At 42.2% G+C, this 16,602-nt stretch overlaps 1 protein-coding gene across 1 annotated transcript in view; it reads left to right on the plus strand.

Annotated features, from left to right (window-relative positions):
* LOC122810646 (lysine-specific demethylase 2A-like) overlaps positions 1-16,602 on the plus strand; it is a 1,654,939-nt gene that overhangs the window by 107,175 nt on the left and 1,531,162 nt on the right. Inside the window, exons 4-5 of the mRNA XM_044082219.1 lie at positions 4,794-4,872; positions 13,073-13,075. Of these exons, the coding sequence (XP_043938154.1) occupies positions 4,794-4,872; positions 13,073-13,075 (82 nt within the window). The remainder of the gene's footprint in view (positions 1-4,793; positions 4,873-13,072; positions 13,076-16,602) is intronic.

A 16,602-nucleotide genomic window follows, 5' to 3' on the forward strand; every position in this document is an offset into this window, starting at 1 on the left:
ACCCAAAGCAGTCAGTCACCACAGACATCTCGGACTTTACTTGGGGAGCAGTTTCAGAAGGGATAAAAGTGCAAGATTTGTGGGAAAACAAGACAAATGCAAGCATATAAATGTAAAAGAGATGCTTGCCCTGATCAACTCTCTGATTCATCTTTGATAGCCAGAGCCTCTTCAAGTTGTTACAGAGACAATACCACAGTTGTGTGGTACATCAACAAGCAAGGGAGTGGAAGGTTGTACCCCATCAATGGCCTAACCATGTTAGCTTTGGATATAGCTTTACAGTACAGTCTCACTCTTCAAGCATTTTGGATTCCATCAGAGCAAAATTGTGTGGTAAACAAGCTGAGTAGGAAAAGGAAAGACCTTTGTGAATGGAAAGTAGATCAGCGTATCTTCTAAGATTTGATCCCTCTGTGGGGAGTTCAGGTAGACCTCTTTATCTCCTGTCTGAACAATCAAATGGCAAAATTCTGCTCCAGTACTCCATACAACAAGGCCTTGAAGATAGATGCTTTTTCTTTTTCTTGGGACAGGAATGTCCCTACGTGCTTTTCCACCCTTTTCACTAATATCCAGGGTACTTCTGAAGATTTAGAAGGAATTCCCCAAAGTTATTGTGATGACTTCCTTTTGACCCAAGCAGCTGTGGTTCTTTTTGGAAATGGCCAGGGATAATTACCAATAGCTTCCTCACAGACTGGACCTATTTGCACAAGATCAGGGATGTTTGATACACCTCGACACCAATCAACTTCAGTTGACTGCCTGGATGATAGGATCTTGGCTCCCTTTAGGCACCTCTTTACGGAGGATATGCAGCAGGAACTAATTGAGGCAGGAAAGCCTGCTTTTAGAAAATCATATTGCAGCAAACAGAAAAGGCTTTCCAGTTCATGCAAACAGTGTAACCAGCACCAATTCGGTTAGATGTTCCTTGGTTTTACAGTGTGTGTGTGTGTGTGTGTGTGTGTGTGTGTGTGTGTGTGTGTGTGTGTGTGTGCGCGCCCTATGACCTTTCTTACTCCTCTGTCAAGGTTCATTTATCAGCTTTTTCAGCATGTCTGCCCATGGAGCCTCCTCTTTTAATGCAATCTCATGTCAAAATGTTTTTGAAAAGGGTTTTACATAAGAAACCTTCAAGAAAACCAGTGTCCCATTGTTGGGATCATAATTTTGTGTTACACATGCTGCATTTGAACCAGCTAGCCTGGATGACTTGTGGGTCTTAACAAGTAAAACAATTTTACTGATTGCTGTGGCCTCTGCAAGAAGGGTATCTGAGTTACAGGCTCTTATGGTGTCAGCCCAATCTCATTTTCCACGGGCACTAATCCTTTTATGCCTAAAGTGATGTCAGAGTTTACTTTAAGCCAAACTATCCATCTGCCTGTTCTCTTTTCCTGAACCCAAAAATGAGGGAAAAAGGATACTCCATACCTCTGATGCCCACAGACAACTCTGGTACTATCTTGACAGAACTAAATCTTTCATATATTTGCATCAGTTCATTTCTTGTTCATAGTTAAGTACTAGGCTATCTGCCCGAGGGCATCTATAAGCCTAGCCAGAATGTGTTGGCTTTCGCCACCCCCTTAGATTAGTTCCCTGTGTCTCGGTCCAGCAGAGCCATTATAGGTTCATAGGTAAGTACTAGGCTATCTGCCTGAGGGCATCTATAAGCCTAGCCAGAATGTGTTGGCTTTCACCGCCCCCTTATAAAGGTAAAAAGAGGAGACAGCCTGTTTCAAAACATACTATTTGCAAATGGTTGTCTAATGTTATTAATCATTGTAATCATTCCAGGCAGGGTCAATGTCAGCTTTTCCAGGGCCTTGGTTTCATCTATGGCTTTTTGGAAAGGGTTTGATTCGAGACTTATTCTAGAAGCTGCATTGTGGTTTTCTGTACATAGGAAAGCTCTGAAGGGCTTGTCACTCAAACCTGTGTTTTAGTCAGCTCACTTCAAGCTGGCAGACAGTTTGGTTGCGTGGAAGGCACCCTGAAGCTTTGAAAGCTGGCCGACTATTGTATCCTTGGCAGGGCATAACCCTATATACCCAATGCTACTGCAGCTGTGATCATTCAAACATCTACTGTTATGATCAGTTTTCTTGCACAACTACACTTCAAGTTGGCTTATGAACAATACCAAGTCTGGAATGAGACTTGTGCCCTTTTCTGGCTACTTGGAAGAATTAATCCAAACAGAGGTTTTGCATGTAGGGCAGGTGCAAAAGGCCAAAATAGTAAACACAAAGTCAAAAAAGAGGCAAGCACCAAGAATGATGACTGTTTATTCTGAGTGTAAAAAATCAGACTGGTTTCAGCACATTTGCCTTAATCAGTGATTACCATGCAGCTAAGTTAGTCATGCATTTATATATCCAGCATTAATTGTCAATCAATCAATAAAGCATTTAAAGGCACAGTGACAAAGTAATAATATGCATCCTATACATCATGAAAAAAATCCTAAAAGAATACCCAAGAAATGCTTTATTGATTGACCTTTATCCTCCCGGTTTCAACACATTGTTAGTCTGTATGGCAGAACATGTCCTTACAAAAAACATCTATTTTCAGAAGGAATGTTATTGGCAGGTGCGAGGTATAGCTATGGGAACATCCTTTGCCCCATTTATGCGGATCTCTTTATGGGATACTTGGAGGAATTCCTTATATATGATGAGTTACATAACATTTTTGTGGTTGAGATGGATATTTGGCGGCAATACCTGGATGACTGTTGGTTAGTTTGGTGGGCGGATACAGAATATCTTTTGGAGTTTGTTCAATACCTCAACGATAATAAGTGGGATATTGAATTTACACTTAGTATGCACCGCCAACAAATTAATTTTTTGGATGTTGAGATCTGTAGAAATACAGATAATACATTGTCGACCCAGGTATTCTGTAAATATCCACAATATAACACTCTTCTTGAAGCTACGAGTTTAGATCTTTATCACATCATTAGGAATATTCCCAAGTCCCAATTCCTTCGCATTAAAAGGATTTGCTCCTCTCAGAATGACTATGAACATCACAAAAATGACCTAAAATACAGGTTTAAGGCTTGAGACTACAAACCTGGACATATTGGCTGAGCAGGATAGGACAGAATTATTGAAATACCGTGAAAAAATATCACCATCAGAAAATGTTCTTAGATTTACAACTACATATGGTAGGAACATTCACGCCATTAGAAATGCAATTAACAAAAATTGGAATATTCTGATGGCAAATTAACTATCTAATCTTCCAGATGAATGTAAGTTCTCATATCACAGAGGTAGAATGCTAGGATCTCATCTTAACCATTACAAATCCAGGACAGAAAGGGACCCTATGTAGGATCAATTAACTATCACAGGAGAAAAATTGGATCATTCTCCTGTGGGCTTTGCTCTTTTTGTAAACGCATGTTAAAATCTAAGGAGTTTACCAGTAAAAATACCAAGTTTGTATACAGGATCAAACATTTTGCAAATTGCAGTACGGACTGGGTGGTTTATTTAACTACCTGTTCCTGCTCCTCATTTTATGTTGGGCAGATTTCCAAGTCATTTCGAATTAGGATGTCGGAGCATTTAGGCGACATCAGAAATAAACGCATGACCAATGCACTTTACAGACATGTATGTACTCACAAATCAGCGGTATTCTATTTTGTATCATTGATAAGATATGGGGTGATCTTTAAAATTAGGTTGGCACAGTTTATTAAATGAAAAAGAAAAAATGTGGATAGTTAAGTTGGGGGCTCTATTTTCCCTGGGTCTTAATGACCATTTGTAACAGTTCAAAATGCATTACTCAAGAAATTCTTTTAGGATTTTTTTCATGATGTATAGGGATGCATATTATTACTTTGTTACTGTGCCTTTAAATGCTTTATTGATTGACAATTAATGCTGGATATATAAATGCATGACTAACTTAGTTACATGGTAATCACTGATGAATGCAGATGTGCTGAAACCGGTCTGATTTTTTACTTGAAAGAATTGAAGGGAATGGCTGGCCCTTGACAAGTTTCTTGCAACCTACTGTACCTTGCAGTAATACTAAGTGTAACACTGTGTAAAGCTTAGTTTCTTGTCAGTGGTACAATATACTTCATGTTAGGTCTTGTAGTTTAGTGTGAGGAGTGCACAGAAATGGGAGTCATAGTTTGAAATATTCATTGGATGGGCTTTACTCCCCTTTATTGTCATGTGCTAGGTCTGTCTCACACCACACTTTTATTCATAACAGACTGTCTTTTTTTAAGAGTAAAAACAACTGGTTTATGCTTGCTTTCATCCTTTACAGGAGAACTGCAGCCTTCTCTTTTAGTAGTCAACTGATCTAATAGCACCCATTGAGCAACATCATACACGAGGTGACAACCTGCATCTGAAATTTTGCAATTTTTGGGAAGATATGTTGGGCCTTTCACCAGTCTCCTCCTCCTCCCCACACCATACACAAATATTCTTCCTTATGTTTCTTAATCTGTTGGTAGTGTAGAATAGGGGTTAACCCCCAGGGCTTTCTGTGCATTGGTTTGCATACATTCCCACATAATACCCATAGTATTAGTGAATTGTAAGGTCTTGGATTATGCTTTAACTAAAGAGCAACACAGCCCAGTGGATTGCCCTTTGGACCTGCACCTTCCTCATTCATTGTAATTGTTTTCCTTTTCTTTTTTTTTTTTTTTTTTGTTTGCATTAGTAGTATTTGGCTGAATGTTATGGTGGTGGTTGATAAAAAGTTCATTGTTCATTTTCTTCTAACAGACCTGACTTTTGAATATGTTCAGAAGAGTGGTCTTCGTGAGCCTATCGTTTTCCGAAAGTTAGATGGACTTGGACTAAAGTAAGTAAATTTTTGTGTTTCATTTTTTTCAAACTCTTTTGAGCTGCAACTAAGACAAAATCTGTAATTCTGTGTGTGTGGGGGGGGGGTCACTTTAACAGTGCTTCTTAATGGGGCTTGTTGAAACTACAGAATCTGACTGTTTTTTTCTAGTCTCGTATCCCCCCCGGGTAGATGAGAGTATTTTGCAAAAGTCTGTACAGGTATAGGCTAGCATGTCATTTCCTTATAAGTGGTGTTTACTTGTGCTATCTCTTGATGATAATTACATAGCTCATCATTGCAGAAGCCCAAGCTTATATGTGTGTTATCCCGTGTACCAGCTAGCTTCTCCAAGCTTTACGTGCCTTCCAACGGCCAGGAGCGCATGAGGCACTCCATGTAAAAGGCAGTTCAAGGTCCAAAGTGACCACTCCTTTAGCTGACTGAACCTTGGAGCTCACCAGTGATCCTTCAAGAGTTAGGCAGCTAAGTCCCTGTTGAGGAACCCCTTCCTATTTTAATTGCTTTTTATTTAAAAAAAAAAAAAAACTTGTTTTATCTGTCAAAAATTATTGATGTTCATCATGTTTCAGTGTTGCAATCCTATAACCAATGGGTTATCTGGCTCCAGGTAGCCCTCGATCGGCCAGAATACCAAGGGTAAGTTATAATGACGGCTGTCGGTTGTAAAGGACATCAGGGCGTCCGATACAAAAGGAGGCAGCCAATGTCACTTCCTCAGTCTTCCTTGCTGCGGAGCCCTAAGCAGAAGCATTTCTTGCACGAGTGCTGGTCGGCAGTTTACCTTTTTTGATTCCGACTACACAGTTGAAGTCAACTACAGCTAAGTACCCCAGTGCGGATCCTTTTGTCTTGCCTTAACGAATGTCAGAAAAGGTTAATAATTGTCTTACCTGTGGAAAGCAGATTCCCCATAGAAATTGTCATTCCTATTGTTTTATTTGTTCTTTTGAACAACCCATTTTCTCTCATTCTCTGATGAAAATGTTTCTCAGAGGTGCTTGCAACCTAAAACCTCCTAGAAAGGTGCCTACTCCAGCCTGGGATCTTAATTTTGTTCTAGAGAAACTCACTCTTCCTCCTTGTGAGCCAGCTGCCACTGTAGATTTAAAGTTTCTCTCGTGGAAGACTGCCTTCCTCTTGGCTATAACTTCAGCAAGGAGGGTTTTGGAGCTGCATACTTTGAAGGCTGTGGAGTCTTTTCTTATTTTCCATGCAGATAGGGTCTCTCAGAGAACCAATCCCTCCTTTATGCCTAAGGTGGTTTCTAGCCTGACTCTTAATCAGTCCATACACTTTCCTACCTTCCTTCCTAATCCTAGAAAGAGAGGTGAGAGAATCCTACATTCTCTTGATGTGCATAGACAGCTCAGGTTTTACCTGGACAGGAGTAAAGACCTTCGGAAATCAGCGCAGTTATTGGTCAGCTTTGCCCCTGGCGCCCGGGGCAAGGCTATTTCTAAGCAAACCATTTCTAAATGGATTGCTCATTGTATTTTTGTTATTCCTTTCATGGCAAGGTTCCTCCTCAAGAGGTTAGGACCCACTCAACTAGAGCAGCTTCCACTTCTGCAGCCTTTTTAAGGGGTGTCCTTACTAAAGACATTTTGGAGGCTGCCACATGGCCTTCTGTTCAAACTTTCACAAAGCATTATAATTTGCCTTTGTTTTCAAGAACCAGGGCAGGGTTTGCCACTGCTGTTCTGCAGGGCATTAAATCCAATCCTTGATTCTGTTGGTTCCTCCTCCCTTTTCTCTGGGCTTTGGTAATCAACCCATTGGTTAGGACTGCAACAGGGAAATGCTATGAACATAGTACAGTTGTGTGCACTTACCATAAATGTAGATGCTCGAGTGTATTCACTGTTGCAGTCCTGTTTTCCCTCCCTCCTTCCCTCTTTTCTCTTTTCTTAAGGTACAAGCTAAATTTGGTTTAAGCCTTGTTTTCTGGGGGCTTCTAACTGTTATGGCAAGAAAGACTGAGGAAGTGACGTCAGCTGCCTCCTTTTGTATCGGACGCCCTAACATCCTTTACAACCGACTAAAGCCAATGTCATTATTACTTACCTTTGGTGTTCTGGCCGATCGAGGGCTACTGGGAGCCTGATAACCCATTGGTTAGGACTGCAACAGTGAATCCACTCTAACATCTACATTTATGGTAAGTGTACACAACTGTACTTTTTGAGAGATGAGGACTGTCATTTTAGTTTGAAGAGAGCTGCCGTGTTGGTGCCTGTGTTTTTTTTATTTATTTTTTTAAGATTTAAACGTGTTATTTTACTAAGATTTTTTTTGTTTGGGACAAGGTACTGTTTGTGGGGAACTTTCAGTGGTTTACTTACCTCAGGACCACTTGTTTGTTACTGTTAGCCTTACTAACATGTCAAGGCTCCACTACCCGCATTCCAGACCTCTTTCCTGGCGTACTGATGGAGCAGCAGTTTGCCTCCATGGTGGTACCTTCCTTGGTGCATAAAAAGCAAAAACTGTGTAAGGAGTCTCTAAGGCTCGGTCTGGCTGTGGTTGCTTGTTCATTAGACCGCCCATCTTCTTCCTCCAGTCTGCTTGGTGTATCCTTCTATGCCACCAAAGACCAGAGGGATAGCCACGTCTTTTGCAGCTGTAGGGATGCACTTAGTAGGCATGGCTGAGGCCAGTATTGTTATCTGGGTAAGGGGCAGTGTCTTCATTTGACTGGAATGGGATTATTGATGCTGGGTCCAGTGTATCTGAGCGTCAGGGTTTGTTCAGGGAGAATATGCTTAGTGAGAAGAACTTCCAGTCTCTGGTTTCCATTTTCATGTACAGGGTGGAGTTACTAGGATTTACCAAGGAACTGGTTTACTGCATTGTCGTCATTGTTATGGTCTCCTAATAAGAAAAGGAAAATATTTCCTTCACATTTTGACATTAATAGTCAGATGTAGAATGAGTGCAGGGGAAGTGGTGTACTTGAGGAGATTTTTAATCTAAGCATTGTGATTCTGAAGACAGTATAGCTTCAGATTTAAATCTGCTGAATGTATTTTTCACTGGTGTGTCAGTGAGATCAGAATGAAACTCTTATGACAGGGAAAATATATTATGATGTGTTACAGCTACAGATTTCTAAAGCTGCACTTACCCTTCTTGTGTTTGCATTAGAGAATGGTTTTCTCTCTGCAAAAAACCTTCCTGCCATCTTTTTGATTCTAAAATGTTGGACAGGTTCTACAAGGTGCCCCAGACACACAAGTGCCTTATGTCCTGGCTGAAATTACTGAAGTATTCCAAACAGATGGGTTATCAACACTGACATCCAGCAAGGGTATTAAAGCTTAAACTTTCCATGGGCCATATGTTCGATGTATGACCTCAGCCCATGAGTGTAAGGGTACGTAAATAGATGTACAAGTGTAAATCCTCAGGCTATTTTGCAATCAGCATGAATGCAGGTCTAGTACCCTTCGGTCTGATTTTTGTTTGGTCTTTACCTTAAGCCTTCTCAGATTCAGTTAAGTGCCCTATGAGGGACACTTCTGTCTTGTTTATACTATTTTTTTCTGTGATTTTGTTAGATGTCAGCTAGGAAGAGAAACTGAGTGCAGTAGGTAAAAACCCTCCAAAGATTTCCATTCACAGTGCCTTTTCTGGTTAGGCAAAGAGCATGACTACATATCTTATTCCATCTTCTAGTCATTTGTACCGAAGACCTTGTGATTCAGTTTGTCATCTTGTCATCACTTGCTACGTTTCTGGAAATTCAGCATTTGAAGAGGTTATCCCAGTCTGAGGTGATGGACCCCTCCACTCATGTCAAACTGTCTGCTACAAAGAAAAACTCTAGGCCTGATGTTTATTTTGCCAGTCAGAGTCTGAAATATACCCACTGAGATTGCAGAACCTGCAGTACATCTGGCTGTTCCTCAGATGCCTCTACCTTGACCCTATTGAAGGCTGGTATGGTGTCTGAAGACCATATGTTCAAAGTGACTACCACCACTACCACTGCTACTACTGAAAAAGTGGAACCAGAGATCATCTCTGAGGACCTGGAAGGCATCCCTTGGATTTTAGTATGGGAAGAGATCCTGTGCTCATTGAGATATGCCAGGGGTCAAAGCATATAAAATGTCACCCAGAAGAAGAAACTGCAGCAGACAAAGGTTCTCCCTTCCTCCAACCTCCTATGGAGGAGGAGTAGTTGGACTTTTCTTAAGGCCATTATAGCCCTTAAACCTCATTTGTTTTCCTCTCCTCTATCCACTCCACAGAAGATTTCTGTGTAGACTTCCTCTGTGGACGTGGAGGAGGCCTCAGACTCATAACAGTGCATTTACATAGTCCTCTCAGATTCACTCTCCTAGACAGGTGCCTTCAAATGGTGAGGACTCCCTCTCCTGAATTCCCCTGTGGAAGAGACATCTTTTGGAGGTACCATTGTGAATATGATGAGACATTTTGAGTGAAAGTCCGTGCAAATCTGTGATATCCAAAAAAGATAAAACAGCCTTTTAGAAGTGGACACTCTGCTCCTTTTCCTGTACCTCTAGTCCTGGAGATCTTTCTTGTTGCTTTTGCATCTATGTACTCTACTGCAGACTGTCAGCCTTCAGCCCCAGGAGGCCAGACAGATTCAACAAAGTTCCAGGTGAACTTAAAATGTTCATGTTTCACTGCTGCAGTCATTACATTTGGGTAATCTGCTGGCAGGTTGCCCTCAGTCAGCCTGATTAACAAAGTCTTGGGTCCTGCGTTGGTTGCTGTCCCTTCTTCCATGACGTCAGACGTCAGTTCATCAGGGGTATAAAACATGCAGCCGACGCCATCACATCACTCTTTCTTGCCGCTCGGTGCCCGACGCAGAAGCAGTTCGCAAGTGCCTGACAGCTAACTCCAGAAATTTTCATTTTCAAGTTTCAGAACCAAAGTCTTCACCTAAAAGCCAAGGAAACTTTTTCTTGCTCCTTACCGATGTCAGTAAAAGTTAATAATTGCATTACTTGTGGGAAGCAAATACCTCATAAGGATTTTCATTTGTAATGTATTCCTTGCCTAGGCCCTGACCACGATGTACTTTGCTGTCGGTTTTGTGCTTTATTTAATCAGCGCACTATCCGTCGTCGGTACATTTATGCTTCAAATTATTTTGGTTCTCTGTTTAATCATCCAGAAATGATGTCAGTTCGCCATCAGATTACCGGAATACTGAAAAAATGCAAAGAAAGTCAGACAGGCCGTTGAGGTCCAAAACTGCCAACGATGCTTCTCTTAAGCCAGTCGCCAGTTCGCTGGTACTCCTTGAGGTGCTTTCACAGCCCCTAATACCTGCTACTTCAGATTCGCAGGCCTGTACTGAGACCCATTCGGAGTCCGGTATGTCGCGAGATGCTTCAGATATGTAACCCGTGGATGTCTCTATCTTGGATGGGTCCGGAGCCGCTGAACAGGCACCGGCTTCTGAGGGTGTATTCAGGCCTACAGACTTGCATATTAAACCCTCTCCAACTTCAGTGCCAAGGCCTAAATCTTGATCTAAGTCTAAAAAACCGACGCCCAGGCCACATGTTCAGGCCCCTATGCCTAAAAAACAAATGAACAAAATGGCTGAAGATTTAATTACTCTAATCAGGGGTAGTCAACCCCCTCCCTCCAAGAAACCTAGGATTGAGTTTGAGTATGAATCTTCTGAACAGTTATCTGTTTCTTCTGACTCTTCTAATGACCTGGATTTGTCTATACCTACTTGAGGACTCTGATGCAGAGGATTCCATTCCCTCTGCTTCTCCGCCTGAGGATTTCTCTTTTGGGGAAACTTTACATATCTTAAGGGAGCATTTCCATTGGGAAAGTCAGGATTTCTCTGAATCCAAAAAGAGGCTTAGGAATGTCCTCCTTCCTCAGCATAGGCCTTTGGCTATACCTCCTGTACTAGATATTGTTGATGTGTTTTCGGAATCCAGTATGGCCCCTGATTCCTTGCCTCCAGCCCCTAGCAAACTGGACAGGTACTACAGGGTTCCTGAGTCCCACAAATTCCTTTTCAAAAATCCTGTTGTGGACCCTGAAACCATTTCTCAGGGGCCCAAGGGCATTAAGGCTTCCACTGCTAAAAATCATACCCCTTCTGATAAGAGACTCCAGGGCGTTGGATAGAGGGGGTAAAAATGTTTATACTTCTGCAGCTTTTAGCAATCAGGGCTTTAAACTGTCAATTCCATATGTTAAAATATCAACAGCATATCATGGGACTACTGAAACAGAAACTGATGTTGATTTCTGACTGTGTAGAGAATAAAGATTTGTAAGATTTATTGCATTCAGCTGAACAAGTTGGCAAACATACTTTGCAATGTAGCTTTTATTCTTTACAGGCCTCTTGCAGGGCTGCTGTTACTGGGTCTGTGCTTAGAAGGCATGCTTGGCTTGAGGAGCAATCTCTGCCTAATCATGTTAAAGCAAAACTTTTGGATGCTCCTTTACAGCAGGACCGCCTGTTTGGCAATAAGGCAGAAGTTGTTCTAAAAAAGATGGAAGATGAAGCTAAATCTATGCAAACTGTGAAAGATTTCTTACAAGTACAACCTCCTAGATTTAGTAGGCATTTGCCTACTAAGAACCGGTCCTTCCCAGCTCCTTCCAGAGCCACTATGGCCAAACCCAGACATTCCAAAAGCACCAGGTTTCAGTCCCAAGGGACTTTCAGAACTAAGCAATGGGGTGCTTCCACTTCCAAATCTGGAAACAATAAGGCACCACCCTATGGTAAGCAGTCTCAGTGACTTCCCTTTGAAATTACCAAGCATTTCTCTCTTAGCCGCCCCTTTAGGGGGGAGGGGGACTGACTCTTCATTCAAGAAATTGGCAACTTATAACCCAGGACAAATGGGTTTTAAATAGTGTCCCAGGGATACAGATTTCATTTCCACACACTGCCAACTCCAAACGGGTGGCCAGACCTGCCCCCAAATCAGTGGGCAGAGGCTCAGAAACAAGTACTTTCCCTCCTAAACATGGGGGCTATTCAACTAGTACCAGAAGATAAGGGACAAGGTTTCTATTACAGACTTTTCCTGGTATCCAGAAAAGACAAATCATGGCGTCCAATTCTGGACTGGTCTACTCTAAACACCTTTCTGGACATTCCAAAATTCAAGATGCTGACTCTTCACCAGTTACTTCCTATTCTAGGCAAGGATGCCTGGTTGACAACTCTAGACTTAAGAGGCTTACCTGCATTTCCCAATCAGGGAATCTTGCAGAAGATTCCTACGCTTCAAAGCAGGCTGCATGCATTACCAGTTCTCTGCATTTCCCTTTTGCTTGTCTACTGCGCCCAGGGTATTCACAAAGTGCCTGGCTCCAGTAATTGCATTTTGCAGGCAAAGAAATATTCAAATATATCCATACCTGGACGATTGTCTAATTCAGGCAGAAAACCAGGCCATTCTTTTAAAACATCTGGTGTTTGTAAAAAGAGTTCTAACCTGCCTAGGCTACACCATAAACAAAAAGAAATCTCAACTGATACCCTCTCAAAAGATTACATTCCTGGGTGCAAGCTTGAATACAACTGCCCAGATGGCTTTCCTTACGCCAGAAAAGCAAATTCACTTGGTGACCTACTTCAAACAGGTGACTACAAAAACCCTGCTATCTGCAAGGCAAATACTGCAAGCCTTGGGGTTCATGGCCTCCTGCATTCTTGTAATTCCATATGCAAGACTGCATATGAGGAAACTTCAGTGGTACTTAAAAAGTTTATGGAGTCAACATTGTTACAGTCTGGAAACAATGATTCTATCATACCTTGCTTGCGCCTAGAGTTCCTATGGTGGGCAGGCCTGCCACCAAAACAAGGGACTGTCATTCATACCACCCTCTGCCACCAAACCCTAACTACAGACGCATCAGACTATGCATGGGGGGCTCATCTGGCAGGGAAGTACATTCAGGGCAAATGGAGCCCAAATCAAATGCATCTTCATATCAATCAAAAAGAAATGCTAGCTGTACAGAATGCACTGACAGCCTTAAAGGACTACCTTCATCCAGGACAATTACTGATGAAGATGGACAACACCATGGTTATGTGGTACATAAACAAGCAGGGGATACACATTCCTACTCCCTCTGCAGAGCAGCCATGGCATTGTGGAACACGGCCTTGAGCTACCAAGTGCAACTACAAGCTCAATTCTTGCCAGGAAAATAGAATGTTCTGGCAGATGAACTAAGCAGAAATCTCGTGAACCCTCACAAATGGAAGCTGGAACTACAGGTTTTCAACATGTTGACATGCAAATGGGGGAGCCCAGACATAGATCTTTTTGCCTCACCCTAGAACTACCAGTTGGACAAATTTTGCACAAGAACTCATCACAAAAAATCCTGGAAAAAGTGCATGCTCTGTCCTTCAGCTAGAAAAACCTATCAGTCTATGCCTTTTCCCCTCTGCCTTTGCTCTCGAAAGTTCTACTAAAAGTCAAACAGGACAAACCAAAAATGATTTTGATTGCTCCAGACTGGCCTCGCCAACACTGGTACCCACTCCTGCACAGTGTGTCGCACATTCCTCCATGGCACCTGCCTCAGACATCTTCCTTACTGTCTCAACAGGAGAACCAATTTCTGCACCCTCAGCTCCAAACATTAAATCTTGCAGCTTGGCTAATCACTTAAATTCCTCCTTAGCACCCCTTAGCATCCCTCAGCAAACCTGTGATGGATGTCATTTTGGAGGCGAGAAGATCTAGTACTAGAAAATCTTATGCTGACAAATGGAAAAGATTCTGTGCTGGAATCAGTCTCAAGGAATGAGCACAGCAGTGCCCAATTTACCTCAGATTTTGCAATACTTAACTGAGATGTTTCACAAGGGCCTGTCTTTTCTTCCATAAAAATCCATGCCTCAGCCATCTCAGCTCATTACAACACAGACACCCCCCCCATCCTCTTGTAAAGCAGTATCTGAGGGACCAAAAACTTAAGACCACCCAGGAGAGCTCCAACACCTGCCCTGGGACCTTAACTTTGTATTGGAGAAACTCACTCTACCTCCTTTTGAGCCAGCTGCAACTGCAGACTTAAAATTTCTTTCCTAGAAAATAGCCTTCCTTTTAGCAATCACTTCATGTAGAAGGATATCTGAATTGCAGGCTGTTATGGCAGTGGAGCCTTTAATCATCTTTTATGCGGGCAGGGTGTCCAAGGTGGTATCCAGTGTGGCTCTTAATCAGTCCATTTATTTGACAGCTTTCTTTCCCAATCCACAGAACAAGGGGGAGCGGATTCTGCATTCATTGGATGTACACACAATTTAGATTCTACTTGGACAGGACTAAATCTCGAAGAAAATCTGAACTGCTGGTAGCATTTGCTGCAGAGGCAAAGGGGAAGGCTATTTCAAAGCAAACCATTTCTAAGTGGGTAAGCCATTGTATTCATTTCTGTTATAAGCACCATGGAAAACCTATCCCCCAGGGGATCAGATCTCATTCCACCAGGGCTGCATCTACTTCAGCAGCCTTTCTCAGAGGTGTTCCTACCAGGTATATTCTAGAAGCTGCTACCTGGAGTTCAGTTCATACTTTCACCAAGCATTATCACTTATCAATTTTCTCTAAATCCAGAGTTTGCTTTGCCACTGCTGTTTTGCAGGGCCTTATAGCTGGTCCTAATGCTGTATGAATCCATCTTCCCAACCTTAGCTTTGGGAATCTACCCAAATGTAATGACTGCATCAGTGAAACACGAACATAGTACAGTTGTGCACACTTACCATAAATGTAGATGTTAGAGTGTATTCACTGTTGCAGTCCTGGTTATCCTCCCTCCAGCCCCCTGTTTTTCTTTTACTATACCTCTACTTTCTTTTACTATGCTTAAAAGCCTTTTTGGTGTATTTGCTTTGTTTGGAAGTATATGTTTGTGTTTCTAATAATACATATATATATTTTGCTCCCCATTTGGGGGGCACCTGACATCTGGGGCAAGAAAAACTGATGTAACGGCGTCGGCTGCATGTTTTATTCCCCCGACGTCATGGAAGAAGGGACAGCAACTGACGCAGGACCCAAGACTTTGTTAATCAGGCCGACTGAGGGCAACAGATTACCCAAATGTAATGACTGCAACAGTGAATACACTCGAACATCTACATTTATGGTAAGTGTACACAACTGTACTTTTTTGATCAAGAATAGTGTATCTGATCCTTCTGCCCTCTGCTTAGTCACAGATAAACCTTCTAAGCTACTGCCAAATGCCAGTGCCTTACTCTTGGGCAAGGACAGCAAGGCTATGGGCAGGTGGTGAAAAAAGGTCTATGCTTTCAAGGCCATCAGTTACTGGACCCAGGTGACCGGATACCTTTTCTCTGCCCTTGGCAAACTGAATAATGTTGTTTAGATGCTGGAGTGAGACTCCAAACAGTGTATTTGTCTTTTGATAACTCAGGCCATCCAGGTGAACAGACATAGCATAAAATGCAGCAATGATGCTGTTAAGGACTCTTCCAGAGCAGCTGCTACTGGTTCAGTTATTAGGAGATATACCTGGTTATGCAGTCAGCCTGTCCCAGAAGATTTCCAAGGCAAAGCTCCTAGACTGTCTTGTTGCTTGAGACCTGCTGTTTTGGACTCCTGGTAGCGAGTTTATTCAAGACCTTGCAAGAGCAAGGCAAGCCTGTGATGGACCAAGGACAAATTCTTCCTACATATGTGCTTGTATATCAATCAAATTACCCTGCCAGGTCCACTTGTCAGAAGAGACCGTAGACCTTCTCAGAAACACAAGAAAACACCCATAAAGAGATCTTCAGAAAAAGAGACCTCAGGTCTGGTTGGCCACCCTTCACAGACAAATCTGTATGACTGTCTAAGACCCACCTGTCCTATGCTCCCCTCTTTAAAAGACTCTTTTTTTTATTTTTTTTTTTTATTTTTTTTTTTTATTTATTTATTTTTTTCATCAGAAACTGGGAGAAGATCACTACAGACAGGTGCCTAAATGGGGTCACATCCTTTGCAGACTGGTTATGATAGCCTGGGGAGGTAGCAAGTCAGTTCAGTATTGACTCATCAGGCTTCATACATTCCCATTGTGCAAAGCCATATGCAGACAAGATCAGTAGGACTGAAGTAGATCTCCATGTAGGTAAACGTCAGCCTAATGTTTTCCAAGAATTAATACAAATGTGGGGAATACTTCAAGTAGGTCTTTTTGCCTTCCTTCATTCCTACATTTCTGCTTTAGGATTCGTTGCATTCAGGCCTGGAAGACTGATGCTTTCTGTTTTCCCATGGGCGGGAATGTTCCTGAGTGCTTTTCCATCCTTTCCCCTGATAACCAGAGTACTTCTAAAGATCCAGAGGGACACTCCAAAATTTGTGGTGGGGCTTCCTTCTGGCCAAGACAAAAGTGGTTCTCTCTTTCATCTGGCCAAAGGCAATTACCACAAGTTTCCCCGCAGAACAGATTTAGTCACACAAGATGAGGGAGTTTGATGCATCCCAGTCTAGAAACTCTTTAGTTAACTGCTTGAATGATATAAAACATGACTAAATGTATAAAAATTCCAAGGGTAAGGCTTCTTTATGTCCAGTGACATCTCAGAGTTCACCAAGACAAACTGTTGGTCTCTCGGACTTCTTTACAGAACCAAATATTACTGGAGGTAAAGATTCGTCACGCTCTGGATGTACACAGGCAGCTTAGATACTACTTAAACAAAAGTGACCTTTC

Source organism: Protopterus annectens, chromosome 9.part0 (assembly GCF_019279795.1).
Source record: "Protopterus annectens isolate FY-2018-M chromosome 9.part0, PAN1.0, whole genome shotgun sequence".
Lineage (NCBI taxonomy): Eukaryota > Metazoa > Chordata > Ceratodontiformes > Protopteridae > Protopterus > Protopterus annectens.